At 49.1% G+C, this 25,371-nt stretch overlaps 1 protein-coding gene across 1 annotated transcript in view; it reads left to right on the top strand.

Moving 5' to 3' along the window:
• The window catches only part of CHD5 (chromodomain helicase DNA binding protein 5), a 1,029,381-nt gene that overhangs the window by 645,705 nt on the left and 358,305 nt on the right, over positions 1 to 25,371 (top strand). The window contains exon 27 of the mRNA XM_086921723.1: positions 24,874 to 24,966. Coding sequence (XP_086777849.1) covers positions 24,874 to 24,966 — 93 coding nt within the window. The remainder of the gene's footprint in view (positions 1 to 24,873; positions 24,967 to 25,371) is intronic.

Below are 25,371 nucleotides of genomic sequence, written 5' to 3' on the forward strand. Positions count from 1 at the left end.
TTTTAGAAATTTGGCATTTTCTTACTTTGTGCCTCTGCCTGCCTATGGAATACATGTCTGGGTAGGATGACAGTTGGGCCGTTTATGCATTCACTCTAGACCGTCACAGAAAAGGAGCTGAGGTGTGCCCTGCATATCCGGATGGTCCTTCGCCAGGCTGATGGGCCTTCCTGAGCTAGAGTAACAGGAGGAGTTGACACTGACACCTGAATAGGGCTGTGCCTTTCCTCACACAAAGGTTCTCCAACCCCTGTAGTGTGTCTGGAGCCAATGCTGAGAAAGGCAGGATCTTGTGCACTGCAAAGACTTTCCTTTTAAGTTTGCCAACTTCAAAGACTGGAATGGGTATAAGTACTTGACCTCTGACTCCATCTACTCAAAACACTTCTTGGATGAGGACATTCTTCCAGGAAGAAGAGCTGGATTGCTGCCAGGAGAGACTGTCACTTTGCTGTTTGCTTTGCTAGCCTGCTGTTGCTGTTTCTGTCCTGGGAGTGAAAGGACTGGACCTTGCTTTCTACATCCTGCTTCCAAGATTCTCCAGGGGCTTGAGTGTGCTTGCCTTTTGTTAGGAAGTCTCACAGACATCAAAGACTTCATTTGCTAGTACCTAAGCTCTTCTGCTGAGAGTCCTGACTTTCCAAGTGGTGCAAACTCCAGAGTCCTTGAAAGTGAATTCTGGTAAATTCAAGGAGAAAATCCACACATTGACTCCAAGCATCATTGGGAATCGGCACAGCATTGCCAAAACCCAACACATCGCCACTGCCTGCACCTGAGCATGGTTCCCGCTGAATGCAACGACCGCAGCTTACAATCCAGGCCCCAGCTTTTCATTGCATCACCCACGAAAAACTGCTACTTCATGAGTCTCTAGTACCGAAAGACCGAAGTCCGTGATGCATCGCCTTAACTGCAAAGCAGCACCTGTGGAATCGACGCATCGCAACTTGACTTTTGGCGCATCATCGACGCATCGTCCCAGGGTTCCATTTTCTTTATCGACACTTCACTGCAGTAAGGAATTTAGGCAGAGTGTCTGAAAAAGACACATCACCTCCCCTGTTTTATACCTAATTTTCACATAATACTACAATAATCTGTTTATTTTCCCCAGTTTACCCTTCATTTCACTTGCCATAAATTGTAATTCAACAATTTTACAGGTTCTATTGTTAGAGGTCATATATTGGTTAGCAGAACAATTTGGTGATTGACTGAAGCAATTTTGTAGATCACTCATTTAATTTTATCGTATATTTTATCAATATTGCGTCCCATTGAGTATCCTTAACTGAAAAGAAAGGAACTCCAAATGTTGCACACATCTAATAGGTCATTACTTTAGGAAAACTTTTCTGTGGGGGGTTCCCCGATAGAAAATCTGAACTTAAGGCCTCATTTAGGCTTTGGTAGGTGTCCTGCTATCCTGCTACGGGTGGTGGTCAGTGGTGGACAACCATCCGCCATATTTAGACATCTCCATCTGACTGTTGGTGAACTCTGTTGTGAAGAAAGGGGCCACCCTAACAGTCCCCTTCACAGTAGTGATGTGTGCCAAGCAGGTGCCATGTTTAGAGCACCGACTTGGCACAGTTCTTTTGTTCCCAAATCAGGAGTTTGTTATTTCTGAACTAAAAGGAAATGGACCGATGCACACGCAGCGTTCTCCCTGCTTTCAGGGTTTAAAAAAAAAATATTGCCCATTACTACCATAGCTCACATTGAGGACACGGGCAGGGGAAATGAGTGACATAGACCCACCCTCAATTAGGCAGGACAACCACCACTCTAACTCAGTGTTTCTGTGGCAGATGTACCACTGGATCCGGGATCATTGTTCATGGAACCTAGAGACGCTACACTGATGGCAAGCAGTGCTTTCTCCTCCTCTAAATGGATAAGTGTAACCTCAGCTTTGGCAGGACGGTAGGTTTGCGGTGTTAATCCTGCGCCAAAAAACCTTAAATAAGGCCCCAGTTTGAAAGCATTGCATATTTTTCTGTCAAATATGGAGGTATTTTGAAGAATAAGCATGGCTTCAAAGGTACACGTATATGCATACAGGGAAACCTCAGACCAGGATGAAGGAAAGGTAAACACCCTGGTAGATAAACAGGTCTGAAGTCTTTTTACTTAATTTCCAGTTTATTCAGGTTTGAAACATTGAAAAAAAAATCTTTAAAAACTGATCAGTTGATCAAAATATTGTATGCTGCCCATTATATAAAACAAGTGCACTCAGCCATACAAGACTAAATTAGCACATCATCATAATATTTTAAAATGAAAATATGTATCATTCTTCAATCATCTTTGTTATAAAAAATACTCGGGAAAACACAAAGGTAACAGATGGAATGCTTGTAAAAATCCTTAGCCACCGGCCATCTAATCTGTATTGTTTCGTCTATTATGACAAGATAACCAGCCATATGAAAATCATCCTTGGTCCATCTCCAATAGCATCAGTCCTGCCTGAACTGTTGGTTCCCTCTAAACAGAAACACAAGCAACACCAGACTGGTTTGGGCCTATTTAAGCCTTATCAGTGAGGAATAACTGAGGTCCTGTGGCACAGCAAGCACTGGAACGACATCTGGACATAGTGCATCTGGACATAGCACTAGGACAATGGTGATGGGATGAACTCTCAAACTAATCTCAGACATTGCTGATTGCTTGGGCTGTATTCCGCTACATCTTTGTTTGTCCACTATGCTCCTTTAGACAGAGTTCCCATGCTCACTGTGGTACAGGACTCAACTATACCTCAAGGCGAAGCCTAAGTCATCTGAAACTCATCTGCGGTTCTTATGTTCTCGTTTATGTTCCTGCCCTCGCAGTTTGGGCTGAAGTTTTCTATTATAGCAGGTCTAAGGCTAATTTGCATATGGCTGGTTTCTGTCAGGATGGTCATTCTTTCTGATAAACATTGACTGCTACCTCAACGATCACCAGCGGCTGTGATTAATTCAAACATTCCTTCCATCACTTTTGTTTTGTTGTATTAGAAGCTCTAAGTGCAACGGATATGTCTCGTATTTACTGTGCCACTGTACTCGAGCATTAACCCTCTTCTGAAGAGCCAAATAAGCTTAAACTAGTCTGGGGTTGCCTGTGCTCCTATCCGGAGGGCATGCAGCCTGGAAGTTCAGGCTGAATTATTCCTATTGGAAAAGGCTAAGACTGATTTGTAATGGCTGGTCTCTGTCTAGAATAGCATAGCAGGTGAAAAACGATGGGCAGTAATGTGGTCCAAGTGATTGCAAGTGACAGAGATTAATTCAAGCATTTCTTCAATCAGTTTGCTGTTTGTTGTAGATGGCCTGAGGATTCAAGCTATACAACACTGACACAAAACTGTTCTGATTTACTTCTGCTCCTTTCTTGCTGAGACCTACCCTAGTTCTTCTGGCTAGACTGATCCACGCAAGACTACCTTGTGTGATCCTGCATAGCTTGGCAACTCTGGAGTAATGCAACTAACACAAGTAAGCACAAGTTGCTGCCTTGCATTACTCTTCCCCAGAGCGGCATTCCATGGGTGGAGGGTGGGTGTTCCCATGCATACACCTATGGATTTTGATGCATTCCCGGATTTGCCATGAGTGGTAGAACTGGGAATGCATCAAAATACCACACCTTCCCAGAGGAGGCATAACAAGGAGAAACATGTTTAATTTGCCTAATTATTTTCCACTTTCTATGTGTGCTGCATTCTGCAAGAGACATACAAAGAGGAAAGAGCCTAAGAGGTTTGTTTTTTGGCAAGAAGGTATCTCATCCCTCCCTTCACGAAAACAATTCTTCTTGCAATACAGGGTGACAGACTCAACCAATCTTTCCAGCAAGGGCTTTAGATACCCTCCAGTTCCCAACTGGGCAGCTTCTTCTTCTTCCAAGCCAACCTGCGTGTCTTTCATTTCCTATGGACGTCATTAGGCTATCTTTCCTGACCATTTGAGAACAACTTCCAGAGATTGGGACTGAAGAGCAAGGAGGATCCAAAGCCTCATTCTTCAGACAAGCAACCAATCTTCCTGTAAGTGTCTCTATATGCCAGCCAATGTTCTGGTGGGAGCCCACAAATATTGTAATTCAGCCATGGTTGCTGTAGACCCTGGAAACTATCTCCACTAAGTTTCCATCTTTTTAGCAATTCTTAAAACTGTTGTCTAAATGATCCCCCAAAAGCACTATGCTAGGATTTTCTCAAAATGGTGGAAGTCTGTGCCTAAGCATGCCTATTTGCATGTCTAATAGAAGGAGTTGCACCCATCTCCCCACCAGCGGCATTGCTCAAACTGATTATGTTTTAATACTCACCTCTGTTGAAGGTGCCAGTGTAGTTAGAGAGGGGTCAACTTCAAAGGAAGCTTACAGGGGCGTGGCCGAGACAGCGATGTGAGCGGACGCGTCTCGTGCGAGCTCTGTCGCCCCGCTGTGCAATTAGCTTGATTTCTCGAAGTCCGAGGGGTTTTTTCTCCTGGGGGCCCCCTGTGTGCTGTGAGCCCTGCCAGCATTATATCCCGGAGGCGAGTCCTGGCCGTTGGGGATCCCGCTGCAGACGCCCGGAGCCCCGGGACCTCCGCGATCGGCCCCTGTCCGCCATCTTCCTGCAGGGTCTGCCGCCGAGAAGCCTGGCCCAGCTCTCCCAGAGCGGAGCCGATCGACGACATTGGCGAGGTGCTGGAGACTCCCTGTGCCCCACCTGCGGCGGATCCCCTCCCGTGGAGCCGGATAGCTGCTTGGGCGGCTCCATCGAGGCTGCTGGCGCCGGGCTGCCCCCAGCGGAGGGCGCTGTGACTGCCCGGGTGCTGCGACTAGGAGAGGCCCCGGCTTTGGCGGGAACGGGAGGCCAGGCCCGGAGAAGTCGCCGGAGGCCCTCCCCCCACGAGACCCGGCTCCAGATCTCTCAACCACCGCGGGACACTCCTGGTGAGCTGCAACTTTCGCGCCGCCCCTCCCCCTGTTTGTCCCTGGAGGGGTCCGGCAATAGAGGGGCCCTGCTGCAGAGCCGACCGCCATCTTGTCCCCCTGATCGGCTGCTTGTGGCGGTGCACCTGGAGGCAGGAGGCCAGCTCATCTGCCCACGCGACCCCCTGCCCTCGGGCTCCCTGCTGCCCTAGAGTGAATTGGCGGAGGGCCGTGGGGCTGCTCGGGCGCTGCACTTGGGGGAGGCCCTGGCTTTGGCGGGAACGGGAGGCCGAGCCTTGCTACAGCCACCGGAGGTCCCCATCCTGCGAGATCCGGCTCCTGGCCACCGCGGGACGACTCCAGGGAGCAGTCTTCCTCCACCCCCCCTGTCTGCACGCCGTCTTGTCCCCTTGGTTGGCTGTCTGTGGCGACGGAACCGGAGGTGAAGAGCCATTTCATCCAAGGGCAAGGGGAACAAGCCAGACCCCCCAGCAGCGACGACCAAGGGCACGTCGGTGGCCGCCATGTGGGGCAAAGCGGGCTCGCCGCCTTCTTCCGGGGGTCCCTCATCGTCAGGGGGGAAGCCTCTGCCGCCTGCCGACTCCCCCCCGGTGACCCAGGCCTTCATGTCCTCCTTCATGACTGACTTAAAATCCGAATTTGGGTCCCTCAGGTCGGAGGTCCACTCATGTGTCAAGGAGCTACGCAAGGAGGTCACCGATCTGGGCGACCGGGTTGACGGTCTGGAAAATACGGTCGACTCCCGCACCGAAGACCTGGAGCAGATCTGGCAGAGGGTGGCGACCCTGGAGGAGCAGCATATCCAGCTCCAGATCAAGCAGGAGGACCTGGAAAATAGGGGGCGCCGAAATAACCTCCAAATACGGGGTGTGCCACTCGGAGAAGAGGGGACTGATACCATGGCCTACGTGGCCCAACTCCTGCACGCGGTATGGGGCGAGGACGATGCTCACCCACCGCGCCTTGACCGCGCACATCGAGTCTTTGGAGCGGGGGGCAAGGCGGGCCTCCTGCCCGACATCGTCACCAGGCTCCACTACTTCACGGAGAAGGAGGCCAAACTGAAAGCGGCAAGAGACAACCCGGACCTGCGTTATGGAGGACACAAGTTCCAGATCTTCCACAACTTGGCTCCCTTCACGCTCCACAGGAGGAAGGTCTTCCGCCCGATCACGGAGAGACTCCGGGCCCTCAATGTTTCCTATCAGTGGGGGCACCCCTTTGCCCTCATCTTTCGGTGGGAAGACAAGCGTAGGGCCCTCCGGTCCTACCGAGAAGCGGCGCAACTGCTTGGCATGCCGGAGTCCCCGGACCACATCCCGCCCCGCTCTCATCACCCGGAGAGAGCCCCGCCACGTCCAGACTGGTCCACGGTGCGCAGACATCGCCGGTCCCCCCCGGTGGATAGCCTCTCCACCTCGCAGGCCAAGCAAGACATTATCGCGCACATACGCTCCCTTGAGGGCGACCGCGAGGAGCAGGCCTCCCAGCTTCTCGCCTCCGGCACTGAGGGAGAGGATCGTCCTTCAACTCCAGGAGATCATTGAACACGAACGATGAGACCCATGCTGCCTTGAGCCTGCACTCGTCCCCTGGGCATCTGGACCTGTCCTATCACGCCTCGGTGACCTTGTCCTGCTGTTCATGGTGGTGGGGTCCCCCTCCTCCCTTGCGGGCCGCCTCTGCGGTTCCCCCCCCCCCATGGGGGGTCAGAGGGAGCGGCTGGTGACCTCCGTCCCTTCCGGGCCCTGTCCCTCACCGCCGAGCTTTGGTGCCCTCTTGGCGTCTGGCCTGGACTTAAGGGCCTCCCGGCTCGTACTACCCCCGGACTTCCCTGTGACAGCGGGGTGGATGGGCAGCGAGACGACCAGATTTCACCCACCCAGATCTCCGCTCCCTCACTTTGTCCCATAGGAAGTGACATTCCTGTGTTCATCCGAACCCTCGGGTAGAGGATGTCCGGTACTTGGGACACTGTACGATGGCCCTGTTGGCCTGTTTTGGTTGTGTTTTTCTATGCACCCTTTATTTTCCTTCTCTCTCTTTTCTCCCTGCTTTTTTCTCGCGCTGCCCTTTCTTCTGGTTCTCTCCCCGCGATTGCAGAGTGGTGGCATGGTGGGACCTGCGGGTGTTGGCGCAACGGGGGCGGGGGGAGGCGAACGCTGCCCTGTCTGAGGGGGGAGATGCTTCATGGGTGATTGCGCAGCCCCGCCCCCCTTAGTGCGATGACGGCGAACATCCCCGCACCCCTGAAGGTCCTGTCACTCAATGTTAAAGGGCTCAACTCCCCCAACAAGCGGAATCAGCTATGGCGCTATCTCCTGCACCACTCCCCTGACATTATCCTCCTCCAGGAGACGCACCTTCTGAAGGGGGATACCAGGCGCATGGCGCACCCTAGATACCCCACGCAGTTCTGGGCCTCTTCTGACACTAAAACGGCGGGGGTGGCAATTCTCTGTAGGGCTGGCTTCAGACGGGGACCCACGAAACCCTTCAAGAGTGCTGACGGGCGTTTCCTCCGAGCCACGGTGCAGATGGGTAGTGCACAGTTCACCTTGGGCTGTGTATATGCGACCAACCAGTCGCAGGATAAATACCTCCAAGCGCTTCTGCGGGACCAGTTCCCACCAGGCGACCCTTGCACGATCTTGGGCGGGGACTTCAATCTAGTGTGGGACCCGGAGTTAGACCGAGCGGGGGCCTCCTTTAATGGCGCGGGGGCAATGTCTTCTGCCCTTAGAACGCAGATTACAGACCTGGGGCTTGTGGATGTGTGGCGCTACCACAACCCGGGAACCCGGGACTACTTTTATTCTCACTCCCACAGGACGTACTCCCGTATAGATTATCTTTTTACTTCCCTTGAATTGGCCCGAGATTCCTTGACTGCCGCTATCTCCGACATTTCCTTATCGGACCACGCGCATGTGGAACTTCTGTTACAAGATCCGCTGGCCCATGCCGCTCGGGAGCGGAGGTGGGTACTTCCGCCGAGTATCCTTCGGGACCCGGAGGATGTTGTTAGCATCCGTGACGCCATAGACTCGTACTTCGCCATTAACGATACCCCAGATTTGCCCTTCCACATGATCTGGGATGCCTTTAAGGCCACCATTAGGGGCCACATTACCTCCCTGGCGGTGGCGCGGAGGCGGGAGGCGTTTAAGCTAGAAACCGACCTGGCCAGTGAGATCAAACAAGCGGAAACTCGGGACAGGAACTGTCCCTCACAAGCGTCTAAGAGAACGCTCGCCAACCTCAGGGGGCAACTCCGCACGCTGCGCACCAATAAGGCAGAGCGCTCCCTGCTGGCGCTCAAACAACGCTACTACCAGGGCGGGGACAAAATAGGACGCCTGCTGGCAGGCAGACTGCGGGCACGTGCAGCCAGGGCCCACTTCGCCAACATCAGGTGGCAGGATGGCACCTGCGCCACCACTGAAAAAGCCAAGCAGGAGGCCTTTGTCACCTATTACTCCTCCCTGTATGAAGAGGAGCCTACCTCTGCGGAGGCGCGGGAGGCCGTTCTTACGGATTTCGAGGGATCTCCGCTGTCACCGGCATGTGCGGCTGCACTGGAAGATCCCCTGCAGGAGGAGGAAATATCAGCGGCCGTCAAGGACCTCCCCCCTGGGAAAACCCCGGGACCGGACGGTCTGCCGCTGACCTTCTACCGCTTATTTCTGACCCAGCTCCGCCCGCACCTGCTGCGGCTGTACGGTTCCTTCTCTGACACCACTGGCCCGTCCCCCGATATGGGCCTGGCGGAGATCGCCCTGATCCCTAAACCTGGGAAGGACCCCGACCTGTGCGCCTCCTATCGCCCTATCGCCCTCCTGAATACCGATCTTAAGATCTACACCAAGATCCTGGCCAAACGGCTGGACCCGTACATGCCGGGATTGATAAACCCGGACCAGGTGGGATTCATTCGGGATCGACAGGGGGCCGATAAAGTGCGCAGGTTGGCACATCTAGTGGGGAAGGTGCGACATTGGGACATCCCGGCCTGCCTTCTCTCGCTGGACGCAGAGAAGGCCTTCGACCGGGTCGACTGGACCTTCTTGAGAGCAGTCCTCCAGAAACTTGGTTTTGGTCCTAAAATGATCGCCAGGTGCATGGCCCCCTATCTCGGACCACAGGCCAGAATCCGGGTCAACGGCCAGCTGACACCGCCGCTCTCGATTCACAGGGGCACGAGGCAGGGGTGCCCGCTCTCGCCGCTCTTGTTCGCCCTCGCGGTGGAGCCGTTAGCGGCGCTGATTAGGCGCACTCCTGGCATTCACGGAATCCCCCATGGGGGACGTGACAACAAGGTGGCGCTGTTCGCTGATGATCTGATCCTTACTCTTACACGCCCTCGGGACTCCCTCCCGGCGGTGCACGATGTCCTCTCCCTATTTGAACGAGCGTCCGGCCTTAAAATCAACCACACCAAATCCTGGGCGCTCAACCTCACCATCCCTGCGGAAGAGGTCAATTTCCTGAAAGGGGTAGCGCCCTGCCGTTGGGCGGAGAGCCACATCAAGTACTTGGGTCTAGACCTGACGCCCCACCTGGACTCCTGGTCCGCGCGGAACTGGGCGTCCTGCCGCAAAGAAGTCCTGGCGGACCTGCGAAAATGGAAGCCCTTGATGGTTTCCTGGCTAGGGCGGCTCAACGCGGTCAAGATGTCGGTCCTCCCCGGTATTCTCTATGTTTTTCAATGTTTGCCCACCCCAATCCCGCTCCACTGTATTAAGAGTCTCCAACGTGACCTCACGTCGTTCATTTGGGGAGGTAAACGCCCCCGGTTTTCATAGAAAGTCCTCATGGAACCGAGGGATAGGGGCGGCCTCGCCTGCCCAAACCTTCTCCACCACTACTGGGAGGCGCATCTTCGGTTTGTCATAGAATGGGGTGCGCGTGAGAGCGACAAGCACTGGTTCCACATGGATCGGGTGGTCACGGGGCGCACCATCTGGGACCTGCCTTGGCTGCCGCGAGTGGCGCGCTCCAGGAGTGCGTATATGGCGGTCCCGACGAAAACGGTCCTGGACGTCTGGGACAGGGTAGCGGTGCCCAAAGGCCTTACCACGTTACCCTCTCCGCACACCCCCATCGCTGGTAACCCGCACTTTCTCCCCGCAGCCCGGACCCGTGCTTTTGAGAGCTGGACACAAGGGGACTGCAGAGTTATAGGGGACCTCTTTCTTGGAGGATCACCTAAATCATGGCCCCATTGCAGGGAGGAATTCGGTCTACCCTCGACCGCCGGCCTACAGTACGCCCAACTGCGCCATTGGACTATGGGAGATGACGTGTACCGGGCTGCCACCAGGGCCTATACGCCCTTTGAGAAACTGGCACGCTCCCTAGGGGGGCTGAAGAGGCTTATTTCCCAGATTTATAACATACTGCAGCACCCCACCTCTCCACCCGCGCACCCCTACCAGAGGCAATGGCAGTCGGCGGCGGGTGCCGACATAACGCCTTCTCAGTGGGCCAGGCTGTGGAACGACATCCCCAAAACCTTTCGCAGCATTCCGCAGAGGGAAAACGCCTACAAGATGCTTACGCAATGGTACTATACCCCCCTGAGACTCAGCAAAATGTTCCCGACTGCCTCGCCGCTGTGCTGGAGGTGTGGCACTGCGACTGGAGACTTCGTGCATATCTGGTGGACGTGCCCTATCCTAGCTGTCTTCTGGAAGGAGGTCCTCAGCCACATCAAGAGGGTGTTGGGCTTCCCCCTGCCTGAAGAGGTCTGCACGCTCTTGCTGGGCATTCGACCCCCTGCGCTTAGGGCCCTCACGCGCAGCGACTGGATCCTCACGCTTCACATGCTAGGCGCTGCCAAGCAACTCATCGCTTTATACTGGAAACGGGCTGAAGCGCCGCCGATAGCCTCCTGGTTTGTGCGCCTCTGGCAGGTCCTGGCTATGGAGCTGCTCACGGCGGGGATACAAATGAGGGGCGTGCGCTTCAAGGCAGTGTGGGAACCCCTCGTGCGCCACCTGTGCTCCATCAGCTACGCCCGCCACATGCCCCCTAGGCTTCATGCTCTGCATCTATTTGAGGACGCCCTTATCCCTGCCGACCCGAGCAGACTATGCCCTTAACTACTCCCCCCAGTGCAGGTACTGTTGCGACCCGCCACACCGCACGCCCACTTGTGTTTTGCCCCCCTACTGGCAGCTGATATCTCTCCCCCTGGCCCCTCTTCTTCTCGCCTCTGCTTAACCTTCCTCCGACTTTTCCTTCCTTCCTACTTGCCACTCTGGCTTCCGCCCCCCTAAGGGGCAGTTTGAGCCCCGTTGGGCCTTTAGAAAACGTGACACTGCAGTTATCACTTCCATGCGCGCCTCCCCCGCACAACGGTGCAGCACCCGCATGTGGCCAGCTCTTGCCATCACTACCCCTAAGCCACGCGGCCGGCCCCCTCTGAGGGGTTGTAGGCAGAGCGCTGTGTTAATGCTCCATTCCCCCCCCTGGGTGGCACACACCTACAAGTTCTTTTATGCGCGGCCGGCCCCAGCACGGGGTTGTAGGCTTATCGCTGTGTTCACAATAAAAACAGATTTGAACAAAAAAAAAAAAGGAAGCTTACACATTATCTTTTCTTACTATAAACCTGAAACTTCTAAATGTTCCTGCCTTCCCTTTGTGTTTCTATTCGTCTCAACTCCCTTTCATTTCCCCTTGCATTATCCTCATAAGCAGAAGCAGATAATTCCCATGTGTGTGGTGTCCTTAATTATCCTCACATAGGGCCATATGTATCAAGATACCAATTAGCGATTCTGTAATAGCGATTTTAAAGAAATTTCTTGATATTCCTTAATTGCGAATTCGCAAATTGCGAATTCGCAATTAAGGAATACTTTCTCATTCATTTCTATGGGACTCCTGGCCCATAGGAAGGAATGGGAATTTATTTTCAATTTGCGATTCACAAATTGCAAATCGCAAATTGTGAATAATTTCAAGAGTGCAGGGGTGTCCAAAGTATGGGTGCACATGTGGTGCATATACATGCCTAAGGGCATGTATGTGCGTCACATGGCACTTAGAAAAATGCAAAAATGGTCATTTTTCAAGAAATTCGCAAATTACCACCAACTTGAAGTTGGTGGTAATTTGTGATTCCTTAGGGACAATTAGCAATTGTTTTTATCTTCCTTCATTGCATTTAAGGAATCGCAAAATTTGCGATTCCTTAAATGCAATTGCAATATAAGGAATTGCAAATTCCTTATTTTACACCGGATTTTCATTCATACATCCCATTTTACAAATTTGCATTCGCAAAGGCCGAAATACTGCGAATTTCGGCCTTTGCGAAAGCGAATTTGTATGATACATATGGCCCTTATTCTCTTCATAGAAATCTCACAGCTTGCAGCTTTTCCAGAAGTTCCTGAAGGGAGTTACTGAAAAAGGTGATTCCCTCCTTTTGTTAGCCAGACTAGCTAGTAAAATGCAATTGAAGTGTGGTGATAGGTTGATAGAATCAGTTTCCAGTTTTTAGGGGCAGAGATAAACTAAGTTTTAAAAAAAGCAGCTTTGCAAAACTTAAGTTTGCCGATGAAGTTGATTTTTAATTCTGAGTGGAATGTTGCAACAGTGTATTTTCTATTTCCTCTTAGTTGGCTTTATATATAAATCAAGCCTTTGCTAACGGCAAGGTTGCTTTTGTATGTGCAGCAAGTTCATGTTTTAGAATTCTGTCACTGCAGACACGATACACGTTATTTATTTATCTTGTCTCTTTCTGAATATTCTTCACCTATGGTCTGCCCTAAGGGCTGCAAAGAACAATTTAGGTTGGCTTTCAAATATGTAGAAAATGCTTTTTGACATGTCCCTGTTGCATTTGTGGCATAAAGCAGTGCAGAGTTGCTGGGGCAACCCTGATGTTAAGCGTTTTGAAGCCTGCAATGCATGTGGTACACACCACACTGCAGCTGACATGTGGCATCTGCCATGCATTCCACATTAACAGTTTTTGCATATTTTCTCCATGGGCTTACCTAAACATCAGATATGCCAATTGGGGTTAGCCAATTACTTGCCATGTATTATGGGTTACCTCATATTACTGGGAGGTGTTTGGCAACCTCCCAGTGCCCAGAGGTCCACATATGGCAGCAAGTCATGCCATAAAAATAAAAAAGCACTCTAACAGAAAATGTGAAAAAGTGTAATTCATAAAGATACCCTAGGAGTACTCTTCTGTTGAGGCAGTGTGACAGGTCAGTCAATTCACACCAAGATTGTGGCCTCTCTGTTCTATTGCATCCTTTCTGTTCCAAGCATCAATAATTGTCAGTACTTTTAAGGACACAGAGGTGAGGACTATGCTTCTGAAACTTTACTGCTCAAACACAACAGCCAATGGAAACTCAGTAAAAGTACAAACCCAATTTCCTGTGAGTCCTCTTCACCTTATAATGGCTGCATTCACCAATCAGAACACCCAAGCACCATAAGCGCTGAGAGCATCATGGTCCATCCTATTTCTCTGTGTCTCCAGTCAAAACTTGAAGGGTAGGGGGGTGAGGTGATCACATTTGATGCACTGCAACAGGAACACAAAATGGTTGACACCAAATACTTTTGATATCTGCAAGTGAGGCATGCACTCACATCGCAGCTGCCAAAGGGTGCTTCACTCCCGAGTTCTCGCCATTGGAGGACAGGTTGCTCGACGGCTATCTTCAAACAAAGGCAGTGCTGTTGACATATAGGAAAATAATTAATAATGCACCGGACCCCCTGGAACAGCTCCGGGAGTGTTGGGAGAGGGGCAGGTTGGAGTTCGATGACGAAGAGTGGCAGGAGGAGGTCTCCTCCCCGCGAGAGGTAGGTATTTCCTCCAGGCTGTGTTTGGTCCAATTGAAAATCTTCCACAGAACATATATCACAGGGGCACGTCTTGTTAGCATGAGCAGGGTGGATGAGGTCCTGTGCAGAAGATAGTGTGGGCAGACTGGCACGTTTATGCATATTTTGTGGGAGTGCATGCACATGCAGAGGTTTAGAGGGGGCGGTCTGCCTGTTTCAGGGACGTCCTTTGCATTGCGATGGGAATGGAGGCTAAACGATGTTTCCTAAATGTTTGGGAACCAAAGGACTTAAACAAAAAGGATCAAATATGGGTGACACTGGGCCTGATAGTAGCCAAAAGAAATCTAGCAAGATTGTGGGGTGAGGGATTGCGCTCAAAGTGGAGGGGTGGAAAGACGATCTGGATTGGTGCATGCTTAGGGAAAAAACTATGTATGTAGCAATAAGTTGTCCCCAAAAATGGATTGCCATATGGAGCAATTAGAATGAGCACCGGGACAATATATGTGCCCCCTGACTGTCTCCGTCTATGAAGATCCCAGTTTGTCACAATAGTTGTTTTCCTAACATTCATATATTATGCGAGACACCAGTGATGTATAGATAATAACGATTGAACATACTTCCCATTGACTGTGATTACGAATGTCGTTTTTTGTAGTTTAATAAAAAGAAATAAAAAAAAAACTTGAAGGCTAAATAAAATTTTGCCAACCACTGAAACATCCTGTCCAACTCAACAAGCATATTGCCCTGCTCATAAAGTGTGGAGGTAGCAACGTTTATTATCCTACAAGGACACGAAGGAGGAGCAGCAGCAGGCTGAAGATGTTTACAATAAAAAGAAATGACCCAGAATAATAGAATTCAAATATTGCTTCGAGTGTCCTTGAGGAGCAGTGGCACTGAGCAAGCTGCGGGAAGTCCAATCCTACTGCCAACGCCCAACAAACCAGGGCCTTTTTAAGGCTTGAGTGCCTGCAATGGAAAGAGAACTGTCTTGGCGACGTGATGCACTCGAGTGCGCCTCACACGCAAATGTTCTTGCTCCATGCCAAAGATTGTGCTGGAGCGCAGTACCTGTCAAAGAAAAGCTGTAAAAAAATAAACAAAACAAACAAGCTATTAATAATGCAAAGTGGTGCAGGTACCACAGCAGCCATGTGCAGCCCCAAGGTAGATGGCAAGCTACCTCAAGCAGGCAAATGTGGTTGCCTTACTGAATTGCGATTCCTTCATATCGATTATTAAGGAATCGCTATTGAGGAATCACAATTCCTTATGCATTTAGGTTTTGCAGAAAAATTTGCGATTCCTATACATTCCCTATTAGCTAGTCGCAAATTGCGATTCGCTATTAGGGAGTGCTTTCCCATTCATTCCTATGGGCCTAGAGATTGCGAATGCAGTTCAAGTGTGTAAGGGGGCCAAATGGGCGCCCTGATGCTCCCCCAAAAACGGTATTTGTGCACATGAGGCGCACACACATGCATGTGTATGCACCACTTGGCACTTAGAAAAATGCTATTTTGTGCATTTTTCTAAGGAATTGCAAATTACCATCAACTTGAAGTTGATGGTAGTTTGTGATTCCTTAATGCAAAGTCACATTCTGAGAATGCTTCTTGCATTGTATTTAGGGAATCTCAAATTACGATTCCCTAACTGCATTCACAAAATAGGTAATTGCAAGAAAAGCGATTACCTATTTTGCGAATGCTTTTGGGGTTGATGCATCCCAAAAGGCTATTTACCGGTCGCAAAGGGGCTGATTCTGCAAATCTTCCCATTTGCGACCGGTAAATAGCTTGATGCATGTGCTCCATAGTATGAAATGCATTCATGGATTGAAACTACAATTCTGGTCTCAAACTATTGTACAGCTCCCCACGCATTAAAGGCGTGGCAACTGATTCGCAAAGAGGAAGGGTTCCTCTGAAGACCCCATTCACTTTTGGGACTTATGGTGGCAGTCTCAGGGGAGTAACCAGTGGTAAAGGGGACCAATGCATGCTCCCCCTGAGGTTATTTCAAATGGAAAGCTTGAATTGTTTTTAAAGCTGCTATATTACCTTTACAGACTGCTTTTAAAACAAGCATTATCAAAGCCAATAGGTGTTTGCAATGTGAGAGTTATTGGTGTTGTCAATGTCTGTTAGCCATGTGGTATAGCAGCACGGCTATAAGTGAACTTCAGCAGACATGGCAGCTACTGTCGGATGGGAGGTCTCTCGCAGAGCAACAGGGCAAACTCCATGTTTGGCCATGCACATCAGACAGTTCCAGTTTAGTTTGCTGAAGATACTTTTAATTTTGACCCGCCTTTCTTGCTTGCTTGTCACCTAACCCTCAGCAAAATGTAGTGTAACAAACAAGAGTTTATGTGTTGAAACTGTTCTTGTATGAAGTGATATGCCACCCATCTGGGCCTAGTTCTCGTTACTTAAAGCTAGAGATATTTAAAATAAAATACAAAGCGAATGCTTTTAGCTGGTATTTTCTTCTCAGCAGAGCCAAACTAGACAAGTTTACAGAGCAATGTATTCTTGGTTGATACATTGATGTTTGACAGATTAGTAACAACTAATTCCACGTTGCTACAATAATGATATTTATTAACACATTTTCTCACTTTCTTCTAAACGTCAGAGAAAAGTGTAAGGTTTGAGATAAAGGAACCTATCCATTTGCTCTAAAAAATGTGCACATATTAAAAGTGTAAATGGAAAACAGTCAACTTGCATAGGCATTTTGCTGAATAAAAGCTCTTAAGCATAACACGTGTGATAATGCAGTCCATTATTAACTAAAATATGAAAAGATTATTTGCATTTTAACAAAAAACAAAAGAGAACTATCTGACTTAAACAAATGATTTTCCTTCAGATCTGGTGCATATTAGATGGAGAAGCTTAAGAGGTGCTAGCCCGATGCAGCACTGATGAGAAATGTAAAGAAACTGATATTGCACAGTTCGTTTTCATAAAACACGTTTAGGATGCCCAAAAAATCCTCTCACTTTGAAGTCTAGAAAGCAAAGTAAACAGGCATCCTCAGAAAACAGTATCTGTCCTTTGACCTTGGTCTTTGACTGCGCAACAAATGTAACAAGATAAGAAAAATTTACAGACCTGTTTACCAAAACGGAGCTCGGAACGAGTGAAAACACTAGCTCCCAAGTGAAGTGCTCTTAGGGAAAAATGTATTTCCTAACACAGTTGCTAAAATCAGAGCAGTGGATGAATAGTAGTAATTGGTCCATGCTCTTGGGGAGGGCTAAACACGGGAAGAGGTATGACGCATGCATGTCATGTACAATGGAAAGAAAGACTATGAGATTGACGATGGTGCCAGCAAATAGGAACCTATGGGTGGGCTAAAGCCCTCATAGTGAATACAAAATGTCTCTTCGAGACAGCGCAAGCGCTGTCTAGCCGAGACCTAAAAAGTAGTCTGCTGTTCTTTGAAAATAACCATTTCTGTCTTTCTAAAAAATCACAGAGAATCGCATAGTGCAACCATTCAAATTAATTTTTGTGTTTATTCTACACTGTTCCCTTGTTTTTGGAGACAGTGTTAATAAAGTTGAGATGATTATCGTTCTTGTTGACCCCACTCGGGCCCCTTTTAAAACGGCTGTCACATTGCGGACGTCATCGCGCACGTTACAGACGGCAGAGTGTGAGCAGCGAAGAGTATGCACGGTGTGCACAGTATGCACAGTTCTCGGTGAGTGTTTTCTACTAAGTGAAGGGTTGTGGCGAAAGTGAATGCTTCTGGAGAAATGCGGTAGTTAATCTACCTTGTTTATCACAGGGTATATAGCGGATCTTTTACTTTTTCACCACGGGACGAACTTGCGGTTCTGTGGCACGTTTCTGTAAGCTTTTCCACATTTGGGTGGCAGATACTGCCAGTTTGTGTACTGATCGCACAGTTTGCTTGTGTAACACTGCTCGTTACTGAGTGAATTTCTGCTTTTTCATTGCTTTAGCCTTCTGAGAATTTTCAATAACCGGAGCTTATTGTTGAAACTTTAGGTAAGCAGCCAGATAGTTATTTCCATTTGTTAAGCACTTTTTTCACATCGTGAGTGGTGATGGAGGGTGGCTATTGCCATTCACGAGTATTTATTAGTAATTCATACAAAACACTATTGTGTTTTTCTAGTGCACAGTACACTGACCGTACACTTTGCTTTACTCGTTATTCCTTTGAGAGCAAATCCTATTCTGTTGCATTTCTGTTCACATTGCCATATTAAATTTGCTCATTTTGCATTCATCTGATTTCTGTTGTAGCTGCGAACGGAGGAGACACCGACAGTTAACTTGCAAATTTGTGAATGAGATTACTCCTGACGAAGGGTTTTGACTATACCCGAAATGCATTGGGTCTCTTTGTAACAGTGTTTGACAAAGTTTAAAACATGTTTTTTGTTTCATTTTGACATTTAACTTCAAAGATGGTATATATTGATAATGTATATTTAAGAATGTTATATCATTGAATACAAGAGAGTGGAAGCAACTCTCAATAATATGTTCTTGATTCTGTGTTTTTGTGAAATGGTTAGAATTGTTTTTAAGGACTAGCCTGTTTGTGAATTAACATGGACTCAAAAACTGTATGACAGAATGCAAACCATTGTGTTTGTTCATGAAGCCCTCACCCACCAACCTGGTTGGTGGCATGCTTCATCATCGGGCCCACCCAGTGACACTGAATGTGTCCCAGGTGTGCTTCGACGCCTGGATACAGCGGAGCAGGTATGTTACTGAGAGTGCAATGTGGTGACGTGAAGGTAAACGTTTAAAAGCTATACAGGGATCCTAGTACCCTAGGGTAGAATTATACTTGTATATCGGCAATAAATCTGCATTGTGAATATGTATTACCAATACCATTCTAAGACTCTCTTGTGTATGTTTGTGTTGTCATACATGTTGTATGTCCAGTGATGTGTCCCCCTCGCACTCATAGAGCACCTTAGCGAGTGCTTCACATTGACCAATCACACACTCACTTAAATTAAAATAATTGCACCACCACTATTTTGGTCTTGAGGAAAGCCAGTTTTAATCAAAAGGGCTGGCTGAAACATGTAGACAACACTTGGATGCAGGAGAACCTAATATACTCCTAACACATCCAGCAGCCTTCTTTTAATGCTAACAGTGACCCAGTTATTAAAGTATAATTCTACCCTCGGGTACTGGGATCCCTGTATAGCTTTTAAACGTTCACCTTCACGTCACCACACTGCACTCTCAGTAAAATACCTGCTCCGCTCTATCCAGGCGTCGAAGCACACCCGGGACGCATTCAGTGTCACTGAGTGGGCCCGATGATGAAGCATACCGCCAACCAGGTTGGTGGGTGAGGTGTTCATGAACAAACACAATGGTTTGCATTCTGTCATACAGTTTTTGAGTCTATGTTAATTCACAAACAGGCTAGTCCTTATTGATTCTACATATAAACCCAGGGGATATGGACTAGCTTTCTAGTCCTCTCTCTCTCTCTTTTGATAAAGACATAGATTTTTTTAATCATTTAACAAAACATTTAAAAATTGGAGAGACTCTTTTTGTGTCCTAAGCTGGGCTGCACGCAGGTCCTGGGCTTCCCTCTGCCTTGTCTTTATGCAATCTTATATGTGAGGAGTGTAGGGCTAACCCCATAGAGTGCACTGCACGCTAAACTGTGTTCAAAATTGAATACATGAACTTTAGTGACTTGAATAAAAATTGAGAAAATTTAGGTGTGCAGGTCCACTCTTTAAATAGCAATATTAGCGGCCCACACACCACATCCTGACATTGAAACTTTGCCAGCAGGAGACTTACTGATACTTCACAAAGAATTGATTAAACTTTACAGAAACATGACACAATTCATCATGAGAACACCTACAGTACAGCCAGCAATGATAACAACAAATACAACTCCAGTTCAAAATACAGCAACTAAAATTACATCACAAACGTTACATGCAGTAATGGGTAAAATGCCCGCAAAACATAAATAAATGGCATTCTGGGTAGCTCAGAAAATGACGCAGCTAGAAGCAGAATTCCGCAATAATAGTGCTTATGAAAAACCCAGAAAGTGGAACATCTACTTGCCCATGGGGATAACACCAGAAATAGAGGATTGTACCTCTTGGGGTACAGTTTTTGCTAAATCTAGAGAAACGCAACACAGTTGCATTACTCTGTCCCAGGGAGGCATTCCAGGGGTAGAGCATGGGTGTTCCCATGCATCCGCCTATGGATTTTTGGTGCTGTTAGATCTGTCATCCTTAGGGTAGTGTTTCCGCAGACTTTTTCCCTTTTGCTATCACATTTTGCTAATTATTTATGTTGGCTTTAGCACTTTACCACTGCTAACCGGTGCTAATGTGCATGTGCTTCTTCCCTAAACATGATGACATTTGTGTATACCTGATTGGCATATTTGATGTTCAGGTAAGTCCCTTATAAAGTGGTATTCCACATACCCAGGGCCTGTACTTCAAATTATACTAGTGGGCCTGCAGCGCTAATTGTGCCAGCCACATCAGTAGCCTGTCACCCCTAAGGTAGGCCGGAAGTAACTCTAAGGGCAGGGTGCTATGGAAGTAAAAGATAGAACATGTGGCTTTATGTTTTACATGTCCTGGTAGTGACAAATAGCCTATTTAGTTTTTCACTACTGTGAGGCCTACTACTCTAATAAGCTAGCATTGGGAATTCCGTAATATACTTTGGAGGATAAGTACTGTGTCTATGGCCTCCTAAAATCAGACACTACTGGGCTTGTACCTGAAGCTATGCCAGAATAACTGCTGTGTTGCTTAAAAGACTCGGCTGGACTGCTGATCTGAAGGCCTGCTTTTCTGTTTGCTGCCCTGCTGTCTGCAGCTCTCTGACTCTGCCTAAGGAAGCTGGACTCTGCCTTCTTCCAAGTGATCTCCGGGGGCCTGTTGGCTTGCCTCCTGTTGCTTGAAACTCAGGGATATCAAAGTCTCCAGCCCTGCCTTTCTGCCTCGCTCACTGGAAAGGGCCCAGATACTCGCAACATCGATTTAGACACATCTCCTGTCTGTGTGTAGCAAAAGCAGGTCATCAACCCGTTTGCAGGAGTAAAAATTCAGCATCTGATTGGAACCAGTGCTTTGCCTCCAGAGATTCACATATCAGACAGTGTATTGCCGCCGCTGCAGCTTGGTGAAATCGATGCATCCCCTTGACTGAATGGCAGAATCTGGTGCATTATTTGACGCCTCTCGACTCCAACATGTAAATGTAAATGTTTTTGTACTTGTATAGCGCACAGCTACCCGCAGTGGGTTTCCCGGCGCTTGTACGAATACCGCAAGGGAACCCTTCCTGGCTTTCCCTGTGAAGTGTCCACTCCTGGGCACCCCTATGGTGCAGACCAGGCATCCCTCGCGTTGTGGGGGCCGTTGTGGAGACTAAGCAAGCTATTGCCCAGAGTTGCAGCGCGGGACCCATGATCAGAATAGGCACTGAGGCGAGAATATCCGGTCAGGGGAATTAATGAGCCCAAGACCCGCCGGGCAGGAATCGAACCCTGGTCCCTGGCCAGAGCTCTGAATCGAGGTCTCAATCAATCAATCAATCAATCAAAGACATTTATAAAGCGCACTACTTACCCGGAGGGTCTCAAGGCGCTTGGGTGGGGGGGGGGGGGGGGTGCTGCTACTGCTCGAACAGCCAGGTCTTGAGCTTCTTCCTGAAGGAGAGGTGGTCTTGGGTCAGGCGCAGGTCGGTCGGACCTTCCTCCTGTTGTCACTCTTCGGATGCGGGGGACGGCAGCGAGGGCGTGACTCCTTGATCGGAGATGGCGTTTTGGAGCGTAGAAGTTGAGGCGGTTGTTGAGGTAGCTCGGGCCTTGATCGTGTAGGGCTTTGTGTGCGTGGGTGAGGAGACGGAAGGTGATTCTCTTGTTGACGGGGAGCCAATGCAGGTCTCTCAGATGTCCGGAGATGTGGCTCTGTCGGGGGATGTCGAGGATGAGTCTGGCTGAGGCGTTCTGGATCCGCTGGAGTCTCTTCTGGAGCTTGGCGGTGGTTCCGGCGTAGAGGGCGTTGCCGTAGTCCAGTCGGCTGGTGACGAGGGCCTGGGTGACCGTCTTCCTGGTCTCAGTGGGGATCCACCGGAAGATCTTCCATAGCATGCGCAGGATGTTGAAGCACGACGAGGAGACGGCGTTGACTTGTCTGGTCATGGAGAGGGAGGAGTCCAGGATGAAGCCCAGGTTGCGTGCGTGGTCTGTCGGTTTGGGTGCGGTGCCCAGGGCAGGGGGCCACCAGGAGTCGTCCCAGGCGGAGGGCGAGGAGCCCAGGATGAGGACTTCCGTCTTGTCTGAGTTCAGTTTCAGGCGGCTGGTCGTCATCCACTCGGCTACGTCTTTCATCCCTTCGTGAAGGTTGGCTCTGGCGGCGGCGGGGTCGTTGGTCAGGGAGAGGATCAGCTGGGTGTCATCAGCGTAGGAGATGATGTTGAGGTTGTGTTGGCGTGCGATGGCTGCGAGGGGGCTCATGTAGACGTTGAAGAGGGTGGGGCTGAGCGAGGATCCTTGAGGGACGCCGCAGATGACTTCGGTGGCCTCTGACTTGTACGGTGGTAGGCGAACTCTCTGTGTTCTTCCGTCGAGGAAGGAGATGATCCATTCCAGTGCCTTCTCCTGGATTCCGACGTTGCTGAGGCGCTGCACTAGGGTGCGGTGGCAGACAGTGTCGAATGCCGCGGAGAGGTCTAGGAGGATGAGGGCCGCTGTTTCTCCGTTGTCCATCAGGGCTCGGATGTCATCGGTGGCAGCGATGAGGGCGGTCTCGGTGCTGTGATGTGCTCGGAAGCCAGACTGTGAGGGGTCGAGGGATCCATTCGTCTCGAGGAAGGCGGCCAGCTGTTTGTTGACGGTCTTCTCAATGACTTTGGCTGGAAACGGGAGGAGCGAGATGGGGCGGTAATTCTTGAGTTCGGTGGGGTCTGCTGTTGGTTTCTTTAGTAGAGCGCTGAGTTCGGCGTGCTTCCAGCTCTCAGGGAAGGTGGCCGTGTTGAAGGAGGTGTTGATGATGTCCCGCAGGTGGGGTGCGATGACAGCGTCGGCCTTGTTGAAGACGTGGTGAGGGCAGGGGTCGGTCGGAGATCCGGAGTGGATGGAGTTCATCGTGGGGACGGTGTCTTCGGTGCTGATCGGAGTCCAGGCGCGAAGGTTGTTGGTGGGGGGCGGTGGTTCGGTCGTGGCGTGCATCGGTTGAGTGCTGAAGCTGTTGTGTATGTCCGCGATCTTGTCGTGGAAGTAGGAGGCGAGGGAGTTGCAGAGGTCTTGCGATGGGGTGATGTCGTTGTTTCCGGCGTTGGGGTTGGAGAGCTCTTTCACGATGTTGAAGAGTTCCTTGCAGTTGTGTGCGTTGTTGTCCAGCCGGTCCTTGAATGCTGTTTTCTTGGTGGCGTGGATCAGTTGATGGTGCTTCCGGGTGGCGAGCTTGAGGGTGGTCATGTTGTCCGGTGTTGGCTCCCTTCTCCAGGCTTTCTCGAGGGCTCGGCAGTTCTTCTTGGAGCTCTTGAGTTCGTCGGTGAACCAATGGCCTTCTTGCTGCCGGGTCTGCTGGGCGGGGTCCTCAGTGGGGCGAGTTCGTCCGCGCAGTTGCTGATCCACTTCGTGAGGTTGTCGGCGGTCTGCCTCCTCTAACCATTGAGCCACACTTCTCCACATCTGTCATCACCTTCACTACGTGGAGAAGATCGAGGCACCTCGCTGTTTGTGACCAGGAAAGGTATTGTGGTCGGTCCAAACTTTGACTTTGCCCTAGTCCTGGTCCAGTGTGACCTACCATAACCTTTTTAGCACTATTTGCTTCTATGCGCGTTAATGCATGTATTCCTTTGAATTCAATATCTCAATTTCTGTACATTAAATTTTTGTTGTTTTGGTCTTGTTTTATTTATAATATATTAAACTATTTTTATAAACCTGTGTGGATTCTTTTTATGGTGTATTCATTGTGTTTGTGTGTGTGTGTGTGTATTGCACAAATACTTAGCACATTGCTTCTTTAGATATGCCACGCTGCTCTGTGCCAAGCTGCTTGAGAGTGAGCAAGGTTATCTTTTAGTGTGTATCTAGCTTACCCTGACTAGAGTGGTGGTTCCTGACTGGTCTGGGTGCATACCTCATCCAACCAGGAATCCCAGTTCCAGCAAGCACATTTCCTATTACTGGTAGATATGGTAATGTGTCAAAGGCTATGCATCTACAGGGGAGACGTAACAAGGAGAAAAACCTTTATTTCTCCTCGTTTTTTCCTCTATGTGTGCTGTATTCTGCAGCATAAATAGAACAAGGGAAATGCCTCAAGAAATTGCTTTTGGTGTCCCTTCCTGTCCAAAAACAATCCTGCTTACAATGTAGGTACCCTTCCACCATGGTGCGAGGGTGCCTGCATTGGGGCAGCACATTGTGTGCCAGCGCAGGAAAAAGACAGGAATGCGTCATATAATATTAAATACGACATATTCCTGCTCTTTCCCTATCATGCATCAAAAAGATGGGTGGTAGCTTTAGAACACCCAAGTACCACCCATGGAACCCCCCTTGACTCACAGTAGCACAAAACCAGTGCAAAGTTAAACTATGAGGTAAAGTTTCCAGTGGAAAAAAAGGTTTGTGCTGGAAAGTAAACATGTTATCAAGATTTTGCACCACTTTCCATGAATATGTGGTGGTGAAACTGTTGATAAATCTGCCCCATACTACTACAGGTTGCCAACTACTTACAGATTGTCAGCCATTCACAGCTCGCTAGTGCTACTGCGTGTATAACAGCAGTAAAGGCCCTGCATCACTTTTTAAGCCAGGACCCAAGGTAAAGATCTATGTGTTAATATTCTTCCACAGTGGCACTGTTGCCTTCAAAGGAGAACAAGTGCATTTTTTCATGAATCACTGGTCTCAGTTTGGGAGTCACTGGGGAACCTTGAAAATACAATCGTTTTTGCTTTTTTATACGTATCTGCTAAAGAACTACCCAATATTGCGTGCCAACAAATCCGATCTATGTCTTTATGATTTATTTCTGCTGTACAGAGTGGCAAGATGAACTTTCTGACAACCAATCAGAATACTCGGTTGGGTCTGAGGATGAAGATGAAGATTTTGAAGAAAGACCGGAAGGTCAGAGTAAGTAATGCCTTCCTTTTCAATCCCTTTATCCTAATGGATTTTGATTTGTGAAAAACTGCTCAAGAATTGCAATGGGATTATCAGCAGGTTGGAAAATACTTTATTTGAGGAAATAGGCTTTCAAAAACATGGGATTAAATTATGTGGCCAGCCCCAAGAACCATTTGTCGAGTGGAATGGTAGAGACTGTAGAATTGACTCTCTACTCTGTGGTAATTGGCCTAGGACAGTTGGGTATGGTGAGTTCTGTATCGTTCCTATAGTTTATAGACATTTGTATAATTTTTGACATTGATCATATTTTTGCATTCGAAGATAAAATGTTGTCAATAACTGCAATAGCATGGAGCATGCAGTGGCTTCTTCATTTGTTGCAAATACATTTTGACTATAGGATGATAG

The sequence above is a fragment of the Lissotriton vulgaris genome, chromosome 5 (genome assembly GCF_964263255.1).
Source record: "Lissotriton vulgaris chromosome 5, aLisVul1.2, whole genome shotgun sequence".
Taxonomy (NCBI): Eukaryota; Metazoa; Chordata; class Amphibia; order Caudata; family Salamandridae; genus Lissotriton; species Lissotriton vulgaris.